Source organism: Lithobates pipiens, unplaced genomic scaffold (assembly GCF_037356315.1).
Source record: "Lithobates pipiens isolate NorthernLeopardFrog02 unplaced genomic scaffold, aLitPip1_a1.2 Scaffold_8, whole genome shotgun sequence".
NCBI classification, from domain to species: Eukaryota; Metazoa; Chordata; class Amphibia; order Anura; family Ranidae; genus Lithobates; species Lithobates pipiens.
The window spans coordinates 637,875,228-637,897,778 of NW_027507903.1; the positions used below are offsets into that span (position 1 = coordinate 637,875,228).

General features: G+C 46.7%; 1 protein-coding gene across 1 annotated transcript in view; it reads left to right on the top strand.

The window, feature by feature from the left end:
• LOC143961578 (uncharacterized) overlaps positions 1–22,551 on the top strand; it is an 83,274-nt gene that overhangs the window by 45,064 nt on the left and 15,659 nt on the right. Inside the window, exons 6-8 of the mRNA XM_077470887.1 lie at positions 1,283–1,393; positions 9,800–9,857; positions 21,792–21,959. Of these exons, the coding sequence (XP_077327013.1) occupies positions 1,283–1,393; positions 9,800–9,857; positions 21,792–21,959 (337 nt within the window). The remainder of the gene's footprint in view (positions 1–1,282; positions 1,394–9,799; positions 9,858–21,791; positions 21,960–22,551) is intronic.

Sequence of the window (22,551 nt, forward strand, 5' to 3'; positions counted from 1 at the left end):
AAATAGTGTCAAAAGCATCCGATGTGTCCGCCACAAATCGCAGTCACGATAAAAATCGAAGATCACCGCCATTACTAGTAAAAAAAAAATACTAATAAAAATGCCTTCAATCTATCCCCTATTTTGTAGACGCTATAACGTGTGTGCAAACCAATCAATATATGATTATTGAGATATTTTTTTACCAATAATATGTAGAAGAATACCTATCAGCCTAAACATAGGAAAAAATTGTTTATTTATATATTTTTTGGGGATATTTATTATAGCAAAAGGTAAAAAATATTGCTTTTTTTTCAAAATTGTTGCTCTTTTTTTTATTTATAGCGCAAAAAAATGAAAAAATGCAGAGGTCATAAAATACCACCAAAAGAAAGCTCTATTTGTGGGGAAAAAAAGGACATCAGTTTTGTTTGGTTCCCTAGCGAGTCGCGCTGCGCAATAAGGATGGTCCCCGCTGTCTCTGGGATCCGTGTGTTTCCCAGCAGACAGCGGGGGACCCGCAGGAAGTGGCGTAAATATCCGCAGATTCTGCGGATATCTATGCCGGAAGTGGGTGCAAATACCTGTACTATACAGGTATCTGCACCCACTCCCCCCTGAAAGGTGGCAATTATGGCGCCGGAGGGGGGGAGGGTTCCAATGAGTGGAAGCTCCACTTTAGGGTGGAGCTCTGCTTTAACAGGTAGGATTGGACTTAACATATATAAAATAACAAAGGCAATGGTGGTCTCACCTCAACGGGAGTGATATTCAGGCCAGTTACAAAGAAGTATACAACAGAAAACTCTTCAGTGATTAATTAAACATGTTTTTTTTTTTTTTTTTAATTAATGTACTATTAAAGATCATCGTTTTTATTGGAGGGTTTCTTTTAAAGGGGAGGTATGATAATGGAGGAGTTGGAGGAAGATGGGTGATCATTATGGGCTTTTTTTAAGACTGAAGAAAGAACAATGTTATCATGATTATGTTGTACCTTTAAGACTGTGAATGTGGAAATGTTGTACACATAAATGTCTTCATCTTTCTCCAACTCCTTTACTTTATAACAAAGTCCTGAAAAGGAGTAAAAAGCATCAGCAGAGCAAGCAACGTTTGGAGGGAGATGCAATGAACATGGGATATTGAATAGAGAGTTTTGTAGCTCTGTGAATTACTTTTGTTGGTTTAAAATAAATCCCCGCTCTACAAATGTCAGGCAGTATGCAATAAAAACAAAATTCAAGCCATAACCCTGGTCTGTCTTTTTCTGATCATTGTTGCTTGTTGCATTCTTCAGGGCACCATCCCATCACCTCCAATCACTGAGGTCACTGGGTATTGTGATGACGGTAAAGCTCAACTGACGTTAAACTTTCCAGAAGGAGATCTTAGCCTGACATTCATAGAGGTATGGAGGGTACAGGCTGGGGGGTTGGGTGAAATCTGAAGATGGGACATGCACGGTTTAATATGTTTAATAATCACAGGCTATTCAGCAGGTAAAGAGATGATGACTAAGGATGGCATTCAGGTTTGGTATTACGGTGGGTTTGGGGCAACCTTGTGTTTGAGGTCTACAGACCCATCAAGCTAATGTAAAACTTTAGAAGACTGATTTTTTTTTTTGTCAGTATAATGCACTGCCTGGTCTTTTGAACTTTGATCAGCTATCTTAGAAGAGTCTATAATGGGGGCTTTGTAATGTGACAGTCTCCTCACTATAAAAAAAGGTGGGTTTAAAGCAATGAGAAGGAAGAGCTCACAATCAGTGTGTTTGTCAGTTGTATTTGCTATACAATGCTAGACTGTGCTATATTGTCCTTAATAACTGTGAAATGCATTTTGGGGGCTTCCTATTTCTTGTGTACCCCAAGTTCACTTATTCAGGTTAGGGGCTCTGGGGTGTCTGGATTTTACAGTTTTCTTCAGGAATGGTAACTCATGAGTTGGGATCTGAGACTTTTCTAGAGACTTGGGAGGAATGAAGCCTCTAACCCTGGGTCCACGTTTTACTGGTATACAGTAGGGGCTGCTTATGGTTCAGGGCTCCTTCTGCTGGAGAAAAGCTGCTGCATGAATGTGTTGCATTTGATATTAATAATGATTTTTTAACTAATCAGACATAACAGTACATAGGACAATATGTTTAGATAGAAACAGAAATCAGGTTACTTTAGAGAGTTTGAGTGGACTTCTGAAACAAATGCCATTGGATACAATGGGAACAATTAACTATTTCAGTTAACAGATGTAAACAGGTCTGCAACCTAGGCAAATAGCTTGGCTTTTTTATAACCTATGGCATGTATGATACAAGCGTACCATCTTGAGGTAGAATTTGAGAATACCTCTCTAATTGAATACTACAGTTGCAACAGTCTGTTGTTAATGTAAACACGTTTGTAACAGTTGTCAACAAAAGCCCAAATAAAAGCCAGCGGTAGAGACTGATAAGGCATGATGGAGTCCCGTCCTAAGACTGAGGTAGAAAGGTCTGTAAACAGCCAGAATATACCCGAAGACCCTTTTGCCTGATTCTCCACCAACTGCTTAAGAAGCCTGAGGCCGCGTACACACGGGCGGACTGTTCGCCCAACCTTGTCCGCTGAACAGTGTTTGGGCGGACAGTCCGCTCGTGTGTGGGCTTTCAGCGGACAGTTTCAGCGGACAGTTGGACGGACAAAGTCTTTTGGAAATTCCGAAAAACTGTCCGCTGAAACTGTGTTTGAGCGAACAGTCCGCCCGTGTGTGGGCCTGTCCGCTGTACTTTCGAAATGAGCGGACTGTTCCCGCTCGGAAAGTCCGCCCATTTCGAGCGCGTGTACAGGTAGGCGGGGCCCGCGAAGGAGACGTCGCGGGCTCCGCCGCCTGGAATGGGCTTAAAGGGGAACCCCAACGCCGAAAAAAATCGGCGTGGGGGTCCCCCCAAAGTCCACACCAGACCCTTGTCCGAGCACGCTACCCGGCCGGCCAGGAAAGGGGGGCGAGCGAGCGCGCCCCCCCTCCTGAGCCGTACCAGGCCGCGTGCCCTCAACATGGGGGGGTGCCTTGGGGAAGGGGGGGCCGCGCGGCCCCCCCACCCCAAAGCACCTTGTCCCCATGTTGATGAGGACAAGGGCCTCTTCCCGACAACCCTGGCCGTTGGTTGTCGGGGTCTGCGGGCGGGGGGCTTATCGGAATCCGGGAGCCCCCTTTAAGAAGGGGGCCCCCGGATACCGGCCCCCCACCCTATGTGAATGAGTATGGGGTACAATGTACCCCTACCCATTCACCTGTGAAATAAAGTACAAAAAAAAACACAACACAGGGAAAAAATATTTTATTGCACAGCTCCGGGGGGTCTTCCGTCTTCGGGGGTCTTCTCGCCGGACTCCTCCGCTATCTGTGTGTAGCTCTTTTACTAGCGGAGGAGTCCGGCTTTCTTCCTCCCCGCCGCCGGCCTCTTCTCCCGACTTCGGGGGTCTTGTCCCCCTCTTCGGTTCTTCTGCCGGGCCACCGCGCCTTCTTGTAGCTCTTTTACAGGCGGTGGCCCGGTCTTCTGTCGCCGCTGCCTTCCGTTCTTCTGTCGCCGCCTTCGGTTCTTCTGCCGGGCCACCGCGCCTACTTGTAGCTCTTTTACAGGCGGTGGCCCGGTCTTCTGTCGCCGCTGCCTTCCGTTCTTCTGTCGCCGCCTTCGGTTCTTCTGCCGGGCCACCGCGCCTTCTTGTAGCTCTTTTACAGGCGGTGGCCCGGTCTTCTGTCGCCGCTGTCGCTGTCGCCGCCTTCCGTTCTTGTTCTTCTTCTTGTTCTTCTTCTTCTTCTCCTGGAGATGTTGACTCGACGAGCTCTCCGGCCGGAATGCCAGAGCCGCGCTGTGCGGTCACTTATATAGTGACAATGGGGCGGTGTCACATGGTATATGTCACATGGGTTGGTCACATGGTGACCCCGCCCCCTTACGATGTCATAGTCCCCATGTGACATCAACCCATGTGACCAACCCATGTGACATATACCATGTGACACCGCCCCATTGTCACTATATAAGTGGCAGCGGAGCGTGTCCCTGGCATTCCGGCCGGAGAGCTCGTCGAGTCAACATCTCCAGGAGAAGAAGAAGAAGAACAAGAAGAAGAACAAGAACGGAAGGCGGCGACAGCGACAGCGGCGACAGAAGACCGGGCCACCGCCTGTAAAAGAGCTACAAGAAGGCGCGGTGGCCCGGCAGAAGAACCGAAGGCGGCGACAGAAGAACGGAAGGCAGCGGCGACAGAAGACTGGGCCACCGCCTGTAAAAGAGCTACAAGAAGGCGCGGTGGCCCGGCAGAAGAACCGAAGAGGGGGACAAGACCCCCGAAGTCGGGAGAAGAGGCCGGCGGCGGGGAGGAAGAAAGCCGGACTCCTCCGCTAGTAAAAGAGCTACACACAGATAGCGGAGGAGTCCGGCGAGAAGACCCCCGAAGACGGAAGACCCCCGGAGCTGTGCAATAAAATATTTTTTCCCTGTGTTGTGTTTTTTTTTGTACTTTATTTCACAGGTGAATGGGTAGGGGTACATTGTACCCCATACTCATTCACATAGGGTGGGGGGCCGGTATCCGGGGGCCCCCTTCTTAAAGGGGGCTCCCGGATTCCGATAAGCCCCCCGCCCGCAGACCCCGACAACCAACGGCCAGGGTTGTCGGGAAGAGGCCCTTGTCCTCATCAACATGGGGACAAGGTGCTTTGGGGTGGGGGGGCCGCGCGCCCCCCCCTTCCCCAAGGCACCCCCCCATGTTGAGGGCACGCGGCCTGGTACGGCTCAGGAGGGGGGGCGCGCTCGCTCGCCCCCCTTTCCTGGCCGGCCGGGTAGCGTGCTCGGACAAGGGTCTGGTGTGGACTTTGGGGGGACCCCCACGCCGATTTTTTTCGGCGTTGGGGTTCCCCTTTAAGCCCATTCCAGGCGGCGGAGCCCGCGACGTCTCCTTCGCGGGCCCCGCCTACCTGTACACGTGCTCGAAATGGGCGGATTTGCCTCCTCCTTACGTGGGCGAGTCCGTTCATTTCAAAAGTTGAGCGAACTGTTTGCCCAACCTTGTTCGTCAAACAGTCCGCTCGTGTGTGGGCAAGTCCGCTCATGCAAATTTTGAGCGGACTGTTTGCCGAAACTGTTTGACGAACAAGGTTGGGCAAACAGTCCGCGCGTGTGTACGCGGCCTGAGTCTTCATTGTCCAAGTTTATACCTCTTATGCCCTGTACACACGGGTGGACTTTCCGATGGAAAATGTGCGCTCGGAGCGTGTTGTCAGAAATTCCAACCATGTGTGGGCTCCATTGGACTTTTTCCATTGGAATTTCCGATACACAAAGTTTGAGTTCTGGATCTAAAATTTTCAGACAACAAAATCCGATTGCGTAAATTCCGATCATGTGTAGACAAATCCGACGGACAAAGTGCCACGCATGCTCAGAATAAATTACGAGATGGAAGCTATTGACTACTGGCTATTGAACTTCATCTTTATAGTCCCACTGTATGTGTTGTATGTCAGCACGTTCTTGATGATTGGAATTTCTGACAACTTAGTGCAACCGTGTATATGCAATACAAGTTTAAGCCAACATCCGTCTGAAAAAATCTGATGGATTTTGTTGTCAGAATGTCCGATCGTGTGTACAAGTGGTTTCATAATCCTGATCGGACGTCATATGACGTGATCAGGATTATGAGCCGCTGCGAGCCCCCGGGGGCGCGCATCGCAGCGATCGTTGTTGCGGGGTGTCAGTCTGATACCCGGCAACTACGATCTCGGTAAAAGTCTCCGACGGAGACTCTTTACCACGTGATCAGCCGTGTCCAATCACGGCTGATCACAGTGTAAATGGGAAGAGCCGGTGATCGGCTTTTCCTCACTCGCGTCTGTCAGACGCGAATAGAGGAGAGCCGATCGGCTGCTCCTCTGACAGGGGGGGTCTGTGCTGATCGATTATCAGCACAGCCCCCCCGAGGATGCCCACACTGGACCACCAGGGACGCCACCAGACCACCAGGGAAAAGGTAATCCTCCCAAGACCACCAGGGATGCCAGTCAGCACAATGGATGCCAATCAGTGCCCATAATGGATGTCAATCAGTGCCCACAATGGGCATCACTGATTGGCATGCATTATTGTTTGGCACTGATTGGCATCCATTAGTACAGTATAACACCAATGCCACCTATGAGTGCCCACCTCTGCCGCCTATGAGTGCCCACATGTGCCGCCTATGAGTGCCCACCTGTGCCGCCTATCAGTGCCCACCCATGCCCATCTGTGCCGCCTATCCATGCCCATCTGTGCCGCCAATCCATGCCCATCTGTGCCGCCTATCCATGCCCATCTGTGCCGCCCATCCATGCCAATCCGTGCCAGCTATCAGTGCCAATTTGTGCCACCTATCAGCGTCCATCCGTGTCGCCCATCCTGTCGCCCATCAGTGCCGCCTATCAGTGCCACATATCAGTGTCCATCAATGCCACCTCATCAGTGCCACATCATTGGTGCCACATCATTGGTGCCCATCAGTGCCACCTTTATCAGTGCCCATCAGTGTAGCCCCATCAGTGCCCATCAGTGAAGGAGAAAACGTACTTATTTACAAAGTTTTGAAACTGAAACAAAAAAAAATTTTTTTTTTTCAACATTTTCGGTATTTTTTTATTTGTAGCGCAAAAAATAAAAACCGTAGAGGTGATCAAATACCACCAAAATAAAGCTCTATTTGTGGGAAAAAATGATAAAAATTACATTTGGGTACAGTGTAGCATGACCGCGTAATTGTCATTCAAAGTGCGACAGCGCTGAAAGCTCAAAATTGGTCTGGGCAGGAAGGTGTTTAAGTGCCCTGTATTGAAGTGGTTAAAGTTAAATTCTTATCTTCAATAAAAACATTGAACAGAAAAGATAAATGAATAAAAATATCCGATAGTTTTTAGACGCTATAACTTTTGCGCAAACCAATCAATGTACTCTTATTGGGAATTCTGTTGCTAAAAAATATGTAGCAAAATGCATATTGGCCTAAATTGATTAAGAAATTTGTTAATTTTTTATTTTTTATTAGCTATGTTTTTATAGCTGAAAGTAAAAAATATTGTTTGTTTGTTTTCAAAATTGTCAATCTTTTTTTTTGTTTATAGTGAAAAAAATTTCAACCGCAGAGGTGATCAAATACCACCAAAAAAAGTTCTTTATGTGGTTAAAAAGGACAAAAATTGTATTTGGGTACAGTGTCGCACGACCGCGCAAATGTCAGTTAAAGTAATGCAGTGCTGTATCGCAAAAAATGGCCTGATCATGAAGGGGGTAAATCTTCCCGAGTTCAAGTGGTTAATCTCTCCATCCATGTGGACAGCTATATACTCTACTGCTAGCCTATATGGCTCTATACTATAAGATGTATGCTGTGCAACTTGTGTTTTTTATATAGAATAGTAATTGTTGATGATATGATACCACAGATTACCGCTGTCTACCTGACAAAGCTGTGCAATCCATCAAAATGCAACACCCATCTTCCTTGTATTGCCATGCAGAACCTAATAGAGTAGAGTGGCAATATGCAATAGGATGATCATGTCCTACCTGTGCAATCCATTTCAAGTCCTGAGCCACTAGCCAGGCCTTAAGATTTACTCGCCACCAGTTGCCTCACCCAACCCCTCCCCTGCCCACCCCTAAATCTGCCCTTCCCTAAATCTGCCCCTAAACATGCCTTCGTAAATTATCTCATGAAATTTCACTGTTAAATGTTTTATGCAGAATGAAGCTCCAAAAACAATATTAACATAAAGCATTTCCGTACCCATCAGTGCAGCCTTACTGTGTCCATCAAATGCAGCTTTACGGTGCCCATCATTGCAGCCTCATTGTGCCCATCAAATGCAGCCACTCTGTGCCCATCAATGCACTCTCACTGTGCCCATCAGTCCAGCCTCACTGTGTCCATCATTGCAGCCTTACTGTGTCCATAATTGCAGCCTTACTGTGCCCATCAAATGCAGTTTTACGGTACCTATGAATTCAGCCTCACTGTTTCCCTCAAATGCAGCTTTTACAGAGCCCATCATTGCAGCCTCACTGTGCCTATCAAATGCAGCTTTACGGTACCCATTAACGCACTCTCACTGTGCCCATCAACGCACTCTCACTGTGCCCATCAACGCAGCCTCACTGTGCCTGACAATGCAGCCTCACTGTGCCTGACAATGCAGCCTCACTGTGCCCGACAATGCAGCCTCACTGTGCCCGACAATGCAGCCTCACTGTGCCCGACAATGCAGCCTCACTGTGCCCGACAATGCAGCCTCACTGTTCCAATCATTGCAGCCTCACTGTTCCAATCATTGCAGCCTCACTGTGCCCATCAAATGCAGCTTTACAGTGCCCATGAATGCAGCCTCACTGTGCCTATGAATGCAGGCCCACTGTGCCCATCAGTGCAGATTTACAGTGCCCATAAATGCAGCCTCACTGCCCATGAATGCAGCCTCACTGTGTCCATCAATGCAGCCTCACTGCTCGTGAATGCAACCTCACTGCCCATGAATGCAGCTTTACTGCTCATGAATGCAGCTCACTGTGCCCATAAATGCAGCCTCCCTTGCCCATCATTAATACAGACTCAACATGGATCATGGATCACACACACACAGCGGGCATCTCCCGCTGTGTGTCACAGAACTGAGTCTGTGTTCGGAGGCACTGTAACAAGGTCCCACCCCCCTACACTGGCTCGTGTGATAGGCAGAACACTTATTTAACCAGTGTTCCATCTAATATCACAGAAGCTGGTCTAGGGGGGTGGGACCTTGTTACAGTGCCACTGAATACAGATGCAGCTCCATGACACACAGTGGGCATATCCATGATACACAAGAGTGCCAGAAGCGATCAGCCAGGAAACTGTCAGCCTGGTCTGCCCCTGCTCCTCACTCGCCCTGCACAAATTCCACTTGAAAAATGCGAGCAGGCGAGTGGGATTTTTTAGGGCTGTCCTACATCATGTCCTACATAAGTTAATCAAAGTTATGCGTATATCAACCAAAAAGCAAAAATGTAATATATTGCGGGTTACCTATTCTTAGATGTGGTGACTGTATTATTTTCATTTTTTAGGGCCTAAAACTGAAGACTAATGCAAACACCACATCTAAGGATTCGTGAGCTGCCATGATTTACATTCATTTTTGGGTTTAGATACAATTGACTTCAAGATACACAGTTAAGACCACCAGCCATTCAGTGACTACAGCTTTATCTGAGTAAAAATACAAAATGGTAGTCTTAAATAGGACTGTTGGGCCTCTGAACTGTGAACATGGGTGGGGTGGTAGGCAAGAATATGTAGCCCACCACACTGCAATTGACAGTAATTTAGCGAAATATAGTAGAGTATAGAAACAACTCTCCATACCCAAACCATCAGCCCTCCCTAAACTACTCCAACTCACAGTAATAAATGACTGCTGGGAACCCACCGATTTATCAAGAGGGGCTGGCACATTACAAAGCCCCTAATATTGGCAATTTTAAGCCAGTTGATCTAAGGTCAAAGGTGCATTATGGTTTCAAAGAATTTCATTTATTTTTCGGGCTGGTGAACCTCAAACATGCAGGATTCACTGCAAACCCCTGGTAGTGTTGAACCTAAAGCATATCCTCCATGCTAACAGTTCAGTATTATGGGAAGCTGTTTATAATGAGAGGGTTATTTTATTTCCAGATATCAAATGTGAGATGGACATTTTCCGAATTTTGTATCCTGAAAAAAAAAGTATTTACAAAATATTTTTGTGCTATTCTTTTTTTCAGGACAAGAATGTCAATTTGTTTTATCTAAGGGACATCGATATTTTCATCAAGGGAAAAGGTAATACATAAAAAAAATTGAAACTGTAAGTATATTTTAACAACAAATTAAACTCATTAGCATTGTGTTCAAATGTATATGTCCTAGCCCAAGCTTAAAGTGGATGTAAACTTGATTTTTTTTTTTTTTTTTAATGAAGACTTCTACCTGGTACAGCAGAGGATGTAAAGTCATCTGTGTCCAGTCTTGCCACAAGCTCTGAACAATCCTCTTGCCTTTTTTTAGTAAGATACAAAAGAACACCCACTGCTGTGACTGACATCTAATTTCTTTATCTCATGAATGAGCAGAGAGCAGAGTGTGTGTTACGATTTCAGCTTCACATCCCCCCTGCTTTCTTCTCCAGTTCTTCCAGGGTTGGCTGCTCCCCACCTCAGCATGATTGGGAATGCTGAAGTATTGTGACACCTTTCCTGGGTGTTTTCTGATGTTACTCATCATGGGGCCTGATCAGATTGACTAAAGAGTAGGAGGGCGTAGAGGTGGGCAGGGAGACTTGTGACATCACAGCTCCTCCCACCAAGCTCCGGTAAAGAGACCCTCCCACTGATTCCAGAGTTTTGTGGGGCTCCTACTGCTGAAGGGGGGTACATTTACAAGGTAGGGATACATGCAGGAGGCTTGTATGTATATATACATTAATACCAGTGGCGGCTGGTGAAGTTTTAGGATGGGGGGCGCAAGACCTCGCCCCTCCACGGTTGGCCCCTCCCACTTCTCATAAGCCACACCCCTTATAGAATCCATATCATATACCAGGCTGCACATTATATACACCGGGCTCTGCACATCACATAACAGGCTGGACATTATACACCGGGCTCTGCACATCACATAACAGGCTGGACATTATACACCGGGCTCTGCACATCACATAACAGGCTGGACATTATACACCGGCTCTGCACATCACATAACAGGCTGGACATTATACACCAGGCTCTGCACATCATATAACAGGCTGCACAACATATACACAGGGCTCTGCACATCATATACACAGGGCTCTGCACATCATATACACAGGGCTCTGCACATCATATACCAGGCTGCACATTCTGTGTAGTAGTATGAGATCATACTATGATCATGGGCCACAGGTATGACATTATAAGTCTTCAAAACACACGCAGACAGTGATAGGAGACGATATATACTAATCACACACACACACACACACACACACACACACACACATATTAGATGTGTATTTAAACAATAGCAGAAACAGATATAGGACAGTAGATGAGTTATATCTATATATTGCCAATGTACACTAATAGATAATGTATTTGTAGCTATTTAGGTAAAGCAAAGAAAATGTAATTATTAAGAAGCCGTAACCTTGTTTAGCATACACTGCAGATATATTAAGTGCATTTAGGCAATGCTAATGTCACGGACGTCTCTAGCAATGAGCATGAAGGGTAAACAATATATGAGGTAGTTTGGAAGACATCTGCAAAATGGTCAATGCTAGCAGATGTCTTTTCGGTCTCCAACTGTTATAGTTGTTGTACTATTTTATCTGACTGCTATAAGGAAACAAAGAAATTCCTTTTATAGCCATGATTTTGTTGTCTGCTTACAAGATTAGAGACAGGCACTGATGCAAATACAAATCAGCAGTTCTCAGCTCCCACATTTAGGTACCAGATTAAAAATCTGAGGCAGTTTTGAAGCAAATAGCCAGGAGCAGACCCGTCCCCCTCGTTGATTTAGTCTGGGTCTTAGTGCTTGAGACAGTCTTGCTGATTTTCTTGCATTTCATTAAATTTTGGCACTCCCCATGTATGCCCAGGACCCGCACACACACCCGAAGCCCACTTACCTGACTGTGTGGCTGTGCTCCTCTCCGGTGTTCTCCGCTCCTCTCCTGCACACCGCTCTACTCCTCTTACTTCCTGTTTCCTCTCTCGGGTGAAATGGGAGAGAGAAGACAGGAAGTGACATCTGAGTTAACTCAGATGTCAATCAAACTGCCCGGCCGTAGTAAAACATACTACAGCGCCGGGCGGAAACTACTCAGCGCTTCAGAAAGCGCCCTGAGGCGGGCTAAACGCCCGCAAATGAAGTGCCACGTCTGCAATCTCATGATTGCATTGATGTGGCGTTTCCCATAGTGCACTGTGTCCGGCGCTCGAGCACAGTGCACTTCCTTAAAGAACTTTTTTTTTTTTTAAAGGGACAGTTTTAAAACTTTTTTTTTTTTTTTGTGACCACACAGAAGGGGGGGGGGCGGCGCCCGGGCGCCCCCTATGGACGGGCCGCCACTGATTAATACTGTGCCATTGTGCCCCATAATGTTCGTTCTTTGGCGAACGGGTGAACACACAATGTTCAAGTCAAACTTATTTTTGACCCGAACATCAAGCTTATCCCTAGTCTGCACACCTGCTTTGCCCATTATGAGGAGTTCTGCCATCCCTTTGCTGAGTTCCTTGGTCTTTACACCTCCTGTGCCCATTATGAGGTGGTATCACCATCTTTTCTGGATGAAAAATGTATTCTATATTGTGGAGAGTGTAACTGGAGGAGCTAGAACACACAAAGGTGAGATCTAAACTCTCCTGTGGCCCAGAACAGAGACAGCAATCAAGGCAAAGAGATCTCACTAATGAAAGAGCCAAGACATATTATAAGCCAGGCTCCACCTATATTATTTTGGGTCTACTGACTTTTTGAGGCTATCCCTCTGTATTTATTCGAGTTGTGGTCAGTGTAGGATATCTGCTTAAGGACCGCCTCACGCCAATATAAGTCGGCAGAATGGCACGGTTGGGCACAATCAAGTACCGGTACGTGATTCTTTAAGTGCCCAGCCATGGGTCGGGAAAGCGCTTCCGGGAGCAGCGCGCTCCCGACCCAGTCCTGAGCTCCCTGACCGTGGCCGTGGGACCAGCGGACACGATCGCCGCTGGTGTCCCATGATCGGGTCACAGAGCTGAAGAACGAGGTGAGGTCTGTGTAAACAAACCTCTCCCCGTGCTTCCCTGTGTGGCTGTTAATGGTCATCTGTTCCCTTTTATAGGGAAGGACGATCAGTGACGTCACATGCCAGGCCACGCCCCCCACAATAAAAAAACACATAACGTCATACATAACACCTACACTGCCCCCTAGTGGTTAACTCCTTCACTGCCAGTGTCATTTACACAGGAATCAGTGCATTTAGTAAAAAATAAATATTAATAAAAATGCTATAAAACTATCCCCTATTGTGTAAACGCTATAACTTTTGCGGAAACCAATCAATAATCTCTAATTACCAATTACCAAAAATATGTAGGAGAATATGTATCGGCCTAAACTGAGGAAAAAAAAAATTATATATTTTTTGGGGATATTTATTATAGCAAAAGTAAAAAATATTGCATTTTTTCAAAATTGTCGCTCTATTTTTGTTTATAGCGCAAAAAAAAAAAAATCACAGAGGTGATCAAATACTACCAAAAGAAAGATCTATTTGTGGGGAAAAAAAGGACGCCAATTTTGTTTGGGAGCCATGTCGCACGACAGCACAATTGTCAGTTAAAACGACGCAGTGCCGAATCGCAAAAAGGGGCCTGGTCCTTTGGCTGCAAATTGGTCCGGGGCTTAAGTGGATATTCTTATAACACCCCATAGTCATGTTCACCATTAGGGATGAGCTCGGTGTTCAATTCGAATGCATGTTCGACTCAAACACCGGCTGTTTGCCTGTTCGGTGAATCCAAAACTTTGTGGGCCGTTCACACTATATTCGTGTGGTGCTCATGGCCCAGAATGCACTGCGCATCGCAGTGCATTGCTTGCACATGATTGGCCAAGCATGCACTGTGACCATGCATGCTTGGCCAATTACAGCGCCGGCAGATAGGTGAGCCATAATTGGCCACAGGCAGGATGCCTGTGGCCAATTATAGCTCAGGGAGGTTTACTACACACCCCGCACTATATAAGGCCACCAGTGCGGCGGCCTTGTGTAGTGTGTTGACATGCAGGGAGAGAGCAGGATAGGCAGGGATAGTGTCATCTTCGCTTGTTAGCCTAGAGCAGTTACAGTGGGTGTAGTGTGCCTCCTGCATGGTATACACCTGAAGATACCCCTTATTGTGGGTGTTGTTCTGTTTCTGTAACAGGCATCTGCAGCAGTTACAGTGGGTGTAGTGTGCCTCCTGCACAGTATACACCTGAAGCTACCTGTCAGGAAATGTTCCATCCGCTGATCATATCAGTCTTTTGGCATGCAGTACTGAGGTCCACCAGCAGGTGTCTCCTGGCAGTTTGGAACTGTCAGGAGAGCTTTTCCCTGCTGATGTTAAAGAGGGATTCCACCTACAAAAAAAATATTAAAAGCTAGCAGCTATAAATACTACAGCTGCTGACTTTTAATAAATGGACACTCAACTGTCCCGGGGTCCAGCGATGCCGGCAGCCGAGGCCAATCGATAGCTCGGCTCTCGGCTGCTGCCACCACCATTCTAGGTGAGGGAATCAGGAAGTGAAGCGAAACGGCTTCACTTCCCGGTTCCCTACTGAGCATGCGCGAGTCGCGCAGTGCAATAGGAATTGTCCACGCTGTCTCTGGGACCCGTGTGTGTCCCAGCAGACAGCGCGGCAGGACAGGAAATGACATAGACTCCCACGGGAGTCTATGCCCGGAAGTGGGTGTAAATACCTGTCTTTGACCACCCCCCTCCCCCCTGAAAGGTGCCAATTGTGACACCGGAGGGGGGGAGGGTTCCGATCAGCGGAAGTTCCACTTTAGGGTGGAACCCCGCTTTAAGTCATCTTTGGGCTGCAGTACTGGCGTGCACCAGCGGACGGATCATGGCAGTGTGGAGCAGACAGCACCTCCTGCAATCAGGTGTCACTTGAGGCCAATCACAGGCCTATAAATAGCTGGCAAGCATACACATGTTTGCCTTGGTTTTGTCCAGCCCTGACTTGCATCCTGTTAACTGTTACCATGATCCTGAACCTTGATTCCTGCATCCTGAACCTGTTGTACCTGATCCTGTCCATTCCTGCATCCCTGGATCCATGTCATGCTACCTGATCCCTACAGTATCTCCTTGTCCTCCCATCTGCTGACCTCCTGTTTATGACCCTGGCCTGGCTTGACTACGATTCTGGAATCCCCTTTGTATATATACTTGATGGTTGTCACTGTTATTCGGTTTTCTCACTCTGTTTGGTATTGGTGGTGTATTCACTTTGTATGCATTTATCTTAATAAAATCACTTACTTTCACCTACTTATGTTTGGTTTACTCTGTTGCAGTCACACAGTTCTGGTCACATCCGGTTTATGACACTACCCCAAATTGCTGGTGTTGTTCTGTTTCTATACCACAGGCAGCTGCAGCAGTTACAGTTGGTGTATTGTGCAACCTGCACAGTATACACCTGAAGCTACCCCAATTGCTGGTGTTCTTCAGGTCCTATACCACAGGCAGGCAGCTGCAGTAATTACAGTCTGTGTACTGTGTTATCTGCTCAGTGTGCACCTAAAGCTACCCCAATTGCTGGTTTTCCCATCTCCCTGCAGGCCATTAGTATGTCTGGAAGGCCAACAATGAGAGGCAGACAGTCACGAGCCAACAAAAGAGGGCAAGCAGGCTCTGTGTCTAAAGTCTAGTGTTCAAGCCCTCCTCATCCTCCTCATCCTCTCTCACCCAGGCTAAGGGTACTGGCAAAGCAGCTGCCAACACGTCCTCTTCCCTCATCCCTGTCATCAGTCACTCCTTCCCTAGACCCAACATGTCTTCCTGAGGAGTCCCCCGAACTGTTTGAGAACAGTGTTGGGTACATGCTCCAGGAGGATGCCCAGCGTTTTGAAGGCTCTAAAAATGATACCCAGCTAGAGGAAGGCAGTAGTGTGAGCGCAGAGAGAGGGGATGCTCAAGAAGGAAAGCAATCTGGCAGTCATGTTCCACAAGCTGCAGCATACTGCCAGGTTTGCTCCAGTGATGAAGAGGGAGGGGATGATGAGGTCACTGACTCCACATGGGTGCCTGATAGGAGAGAGGAGGAGGAGGAGAAGAATTAGGAGGCACATTTCCAACGAGGCAGGATGCCCTCTGGGGGCCAGATTAAGGGCAGCAAACCAACTGAATCACACCTTTTTTGAGACGAGTGCATCAGATCGCACCGCTGCTATTTGCAACATATGTCTCAAGCGTCTCTCGTGTAGCCAAAACATCAGCCGCTTGGGCACCACATGCTTGACCAGACATATGTTGACCTGCCATGCAGCTCGTTGGCAAGCGTACCTTAAAGACCCACACCAAAGAACAAAGCAGACCTCTCCTTGCTCCTCATCAGTTGGGATCTCCAACTCCACTATACCTTCAGTCCTCTCTGAAACCTGCACTGAGAGGAATGAAGGTGTAGAATTAGGTGTGTCACAGCCAAGTACTTGCAGGCTCTCTTCTAGCAGTACACCGACTTCCAATTGTAGCAGGCAAATTTTCCTGCCCCATCTGCTGGAACGTCAAAAGAAGTTCCCAGCCATCCACATGCCCAGCGGTTGAATGCTAGCTTGGCTAAATTGCTAGCACTTCAACTGCTGCCTTTTCAGTTTGTAGACTCGGCCCCATTCCATGAGTTTGTGCAATGTGCGGTTCCTCAGTGGCAGGTTCCCAAACGCTATTTTTTCTCATGAAAGGCGATTCTGGCTCTCTACCGGCATGTGGAAGGCAATGTCCATGCCTCGCTGGACATGGCGGTTAGTGGTAAGGTGCATATTGCCGCTGACTCATGGTCCAGCAGGCATTGACAGGGACAATACCTATCTTTCACGGCCCATTGGGTCACTCTTCTGGCAGCTGGGAAGGATCCAGGACAAGATACAGTAGTGTTGGAGGTTGTTCCGCCACCACACCTCCAAAATGCTACTACTGGTTGTGACACACCTCTCTCCTCCACCCCCTCCTCTTCTTCTTCCTCCATGGCCTCTTTCTGTGCTTTGTCCTCTGAACCAGCGGTGCTCCTTAGGCATTCAAGGGGCTATGCAAGTACGCAGGCAAAAAGATGCCATGCCGTTCTTGCGCTGGTGTGTCTGCAGAGGCAGGTCAGGAAAGTCTGTGTGCATTTCCGCCGATCATATAATGCCAGTGCTCGGCTGGCTGAGCTCCAAAAGGAGTTGAACCTTCCCAAGAACCACCTTATATGTGACATGCCCACCAGGTGGAACTCAACGTTGGCCTTGCTGCAGCGGCTGCACATGCAGAAGAGGGCCATAAATGAGTACCTGTGTGACTATGGCACCAGGACAGGGTCAGGGGAGCTTGTTTTTTTTTCACCACGCCAGTAGGGCATGATCAGGGATGCATGCACTGTCCTATCACCATTTGAGGAGGCCACGAGGATGGTGAGCAGTGATAGTGCATGCATCAGTGACACTGTACCACTTGTCCACCTGTTGGAGCATATACGCTGCATGAAATAATGGACAGGGCACTTGAGGCAGAACAAAGGCTGGAAGAGGAGGACTTCCTTGCCTCTCAAGGCCCCCTTTATCCAGACAGCGTTCCTGCTATCCCAGCCATCACACAGGAAGAGGAGGAGGAGGAGATGGAGGAGGATTGTGTCAGCATAGAGGTGAAGCCTCGCACTCAGCATCAGCAGCAGCAGTCTTTTAGGGATGATTTACAGTCCCAAGAAACCCGTGGTCTTGTACGTGACTGGGAGGAGGTGGCTGCAGATCATGTCATCCTTAGTGACCCAGAGGACTCCGAACCGAATGCCTCAGCTAACCTATGCTGCATGGCCTCCCTGATCCTGCAAAGCCCCGCGGAAGGATCCTCATATTCTTCGGATTAAGGAGAGGGACCATTACTGGCTGACCACTCTCCTTGATCCATGGTACAAGGGTAAGGTTGCAGACCTTATCTTGCCTTCGTAGAGGGAGCAGAGGATGAGACATCTCCGAGAGGCCTTGCAGAAAGGTCTGTGCAACGCGTTCCCAGAGACTGGGAGGTTACAAACTCCTGGTCCTGGACAACGTGTTGCTGAGGCTTCAGTCTGTCACAGAAGGAGTGGTGGAGAAGGAGGTCATCTGACCGATGCATTCAGACAATTTTTTAGTCCACAGCCCCAAGGTATGATCGGTTCCAGCAACCATCGCCAGCGTCTGATTTACATGGTGCAGGAATACCTAGGGGCAAGGTCAGACTTGGACACCTTTCCCACCGAAAATCCTCTGGTTTACTGGGTCTTGAGGATGAATCACTGGCCAGAGCTTGCACAGTATGCAATTGAGCTACTGGCCTGTCCTGCATCCAGCGTTCTTTCATAACGCACCTTCAGTGCTGCTGGAGGCTTTGTAACGATCACAGGGTGTGCCTGTCCACCGACTCGGTTGATCGACTGACCTTCATAAAGTTGAATTATTCTTGGATCACCACCAGCTACCAAGCACCTAAAGCTGATGTAACTGAATAATTTTTTTTGAAATGTTACATCCCTTCAAGACTGCCTATGGTGATGCTGAGTGACTGTCCTGTTATGTTGACTGACTATCCTCTTCCTCCTCAATGATCCTGCTGATAGCTTGGAAGAACATTTTTGGTTCTGGGTGCCAACACCAGTGGCTAAGGCCCAATTTTTCAGCCCCTGTTTAACAAGGGCGTGTAATTACAATTTTTGATGCAATGCTTTGCAGCAGGGCTCATTCCTGTACTCCAACTAGAGTATCTGGGAGAGGTTGCAGTGTCGTGGCACCAGCAACAATGCCTAAGGCCCAATTTTTCAGCCCCTGTTTAACAGGGTCATGTAATTACAATTTTTGATGCAATGGTTTGCAGCAGGGCTCATTTCTGCACTCCAACTAGAGTATCTGGGAGAGGTTGCAGTGTCGTGGCACCAGCAGCAATGCCTAAGGCCCAATTTTTCAGCCCCTGTTTAACAGGGTCATGTAATTACAATTTTTGATGCAATGGTTTGCAGCAGGGCTCATTTCTGCACTCCAACTAGAGTATCTGGGAGAGGTTGCAGTGTCATGGCACCAGTGCCTAAGGCCCCCAATTTTTCAGCCCCTGTTTAACAGGTGCATGTAATTACAATTCTTGATATAATATTTCACAGCAGGGCCCATTCCAGCGCCCACCGAACCCAGTAACTGTGAGGACTTACAGTTTTGTGGCACCAGCACCACCACAACTACCAAAGGCCCAATTTTTCTACCACTGTTCAACAATGGCATGTAATTACAATTATTGATATAATAGTTCACAGCAGTGCCCAACAAGAGTCACTTTGAGGGCTTACAGTGGCAACACCAACACCTTAGGCCCAAATTTCTGCAGAGCATATAGGGCAGGCCGCCACTTTCAAACATCCAACTTACAAACGTCTCCTATTTGCAAACGGAAGGAGACAACAGGAAGTGACGGACAAAAAGACGGACGGCCAAAAAAATTATACAGGGGTGATAACCCTTCCCTATGTTTTCCAAAAAGCTTAAAAATAGATTTTTTTGACTGGAGCTACACTTTTAAAATGTTCCAGTTCAAAATTACAAACAGATTCTACTTAACACAACAAACCTACACAGTCCCTATCTTGTTTGCACCCCCTGTATACTGCTGTTCTGGGTATATAGGGCCTGGGACCCCACACGCCTTTCCTTTTTTTAATTTGGGTATGGGGTTCCCCTTAATATCCGTACAAGACCCAAAGGGGCTGGTAATGGGCAGGGGGGCTATCCATGCCATTTTTCTCAATGATTTTCATCCATATTGCCGGAACCAGACATTACATTAAAACCGCAAGCAGTTTTAAATAACTTTTTTTTTCGTTAAATGTCATTTTGTGAATTTTTTTAAAACGACAGTTTTTTTGGGAGCACTAATTTTAATGACGATTAAAGTGAAAAAATGCCTGTGAAGTGGCACGTGTTTCCCGTGTTTAGAACAGTCCATTCTAAACACGGGAAACACGTGCCACTTCATAGGCATTTTTTCACTTTAATCGTCATTAAAATCAGTGCTCCCGAAAAAACGGCCGTTTTAAAAAAAAAATTTGGCATTGATCCATGTCCCCTGGGGCAGGAGCCGGGTCCCCAAACCCTTTTTAGGACAATATCTTGCATATTAGCCTTTAAAATTAACACTTGATTTCGAACGTTTGAGTCCCATAGACTTTAATGGTGTTCTAAAATTCGTAAGAATTTTCGGTCCGTTCGAAGTTTCTGGTGCAAACCGAATCGAGGGGTGTTCAGCTCATCCCTATTCACCATTGTTGACACCTACTTGCCATAGATAATCCAATGAATGTCTGTACAAGTATTATTGTTACCCATGAGCAGCACTGGTACCTGTGTTTTAGTCCATCTCTTGCTCAACATTGTATACTATCAGCCTGGTTTTTGCCTAAGGCCATCTACACCCAGTACTCTGGACACAGGAAGCCTATACAGCTTGTATTTTTGCTGAATATTCTATTCCTAAGTAGCAGTCCTATCCTTTTCATCCACTTTCATTAGTCATGACTATAATCAGTTAGTCCTTGCTATGGATGGGTGAACAGTTCGACCCGAGCATGGGTTCAGGCTGAACCTTTGCCTGTTAGGCCGATCGTCCAACACCCGAATTTACAGGGTGTTCGCCCCGACGAACACCCTGCAATACACTGAGTGCTGCACAGTGCATTCTACGCCCTGATTGGGCAAAGCTTTGCCCAACCAGGGCACAGTATAAGTGGCCCGCAGCATCCTTAAAAACCAATGAGTCATCAGCTGTCAATGGGTTTCCTCGTTGACAGCTGATTAAAAAAAAGTGGCAGTAAAAACAAATAAGAAAAAAACAGCGGGGGTCCCCCCAAAATCCATAGCAGAACCTTACCTGGGCATGCAGCACCCTTCCCCCTTCTCCTGAACCATACCAGGCCACATGCCCTCACATGATGTCAGAAGGGGGTGTGCCACCGGGTGACGTAGCCAGGTGGACCCACCCTTATATAAGAAATGTCAAAGCACGGAGCAGGTATATGGCAGGAGTCCTCCCAGGAGTCAAGCGTGTTTTACATTTTTTCTATTTTTTGGGTTGGCAGACAGCGTGATTGATGGTGGATTTACATTGAGGGACAATATTTTCTTATTTTTTTAATTAAAAAAAAAAGGATTTTGTCAAAAACTGTCTCTTGTTGTTATTACTTTTGTACCTTTTTGGGTGAATGAGTAGGGGTACTATATACCTGATGCCCATTCACATGAGAGGGGGCTGGAACCTGAGGGCCCCCTTGTTAAAAGGGGATTCTAGATTCTGATAAGCCCCCCCCACCAGCAGACCCCAATAACCACAGCCCAGGGTTGTTGGGAAGAGGCCCTTGTCCCCATCAAAAGGTGGACAAGGTGCTTGGAGGTGTGGGGCATGTGACCTGGTATGGTATGGCTTGCTCGCGCCCCCCCCCCCCCTTTCCTGACCTGCCAGGCTGCATGGTTGGGTAAGGGCCTGGTATGGACTGAGGGGGACTCCCACACTGTTCTTTTCTTTATTTTTTAATATGGGTGTTGGCAATTGTAGCCATGAGTCATTTTAAATGGGATTCGACTTGTTTATTTTTTTTTCTTTAGAAATGTAATTTTTGCTGCAGCATGTTTTATGCATGCTACAGATGCGCCACATTGCAGGCACATTAAGAGGACTCCCCCCGCCACTATATTTAAAGGAAATGTTCATTTTTATTTTTGCACTTTAACCACTTGCCGACTGTGTTTTTTTTTTTTTAGTTTTTTTGGGGGGTAATACCCCTCTTGATACTGAGTTGGGCTGTCTTGTATATTAGTCTAGGTAAGTAAAGCATTGTTCTCTTCGTATACCAGCTCTAGCCATGTCTTTTTCTTTTTTCTTACAGTAAGTATACCAACCCCCGACAATACATCATTTATCTTCCTACACCTGGTAGTCATGCTCAGATGTAAACTATCTGTCTCTTTTTGCTTTACAGTGGAGGACATCATAGGCAAATATTTGTTTCAAAAAGCCTTGCGTACCCCACTTGGGCATTCATTTACCCATAAAGAAGTGAAATTTACAGTTAGTCCTGAAGTGAGCATTCTGCTCATAGATGTCAAGGTTCAGGCCTTTGAACTGGAAAAGGGCAATTTTGGAAGAGGTAAGTCACACTAAAGCCCCTCACACACTATCAGATTTTCTGCTGATTTCTTCCATCAGATTTACCAAAACTATATAATATGAGGTCAAACCTTAGGAGTTTCAATTGGTATGCAATCAGGCAGGCCCTTGCACTACATGGTTTTGGTAAATCTGAAGAACAAGATGACAATATTGACACTCATTATATAACATTTTACCTGCATCTTTAGCATGTGGTGATCTGATCCCACCATTGCGGACAAGATCACCAAACTCTGCAGAATCATCTCAGTAGTTTGTTACATTTGTCCTTTTAACACAGACTTTACATTTAATATTTAAGTTTGCTTTGCATTAAAGTATAACTAAAAAATAAACTTTTTTTTTTTTTTAATGTTGGATAGAGTGGAGAAGGATTAAAACACCAGTCATATTTTATTGTTTGTGGCCCCCCATTAGATAAATGTACCCTCTATTTTTATCCTGTTTACCATAATCACTGAAAGTGAGAGTAAAAAAATAAATTCCAAATTTTGAATTGCCACCAGAATAATGAGGGGAAATTTTCCAATGGAGACACTCTTTGTGGTGACAACCAGGATTGTTCTCAC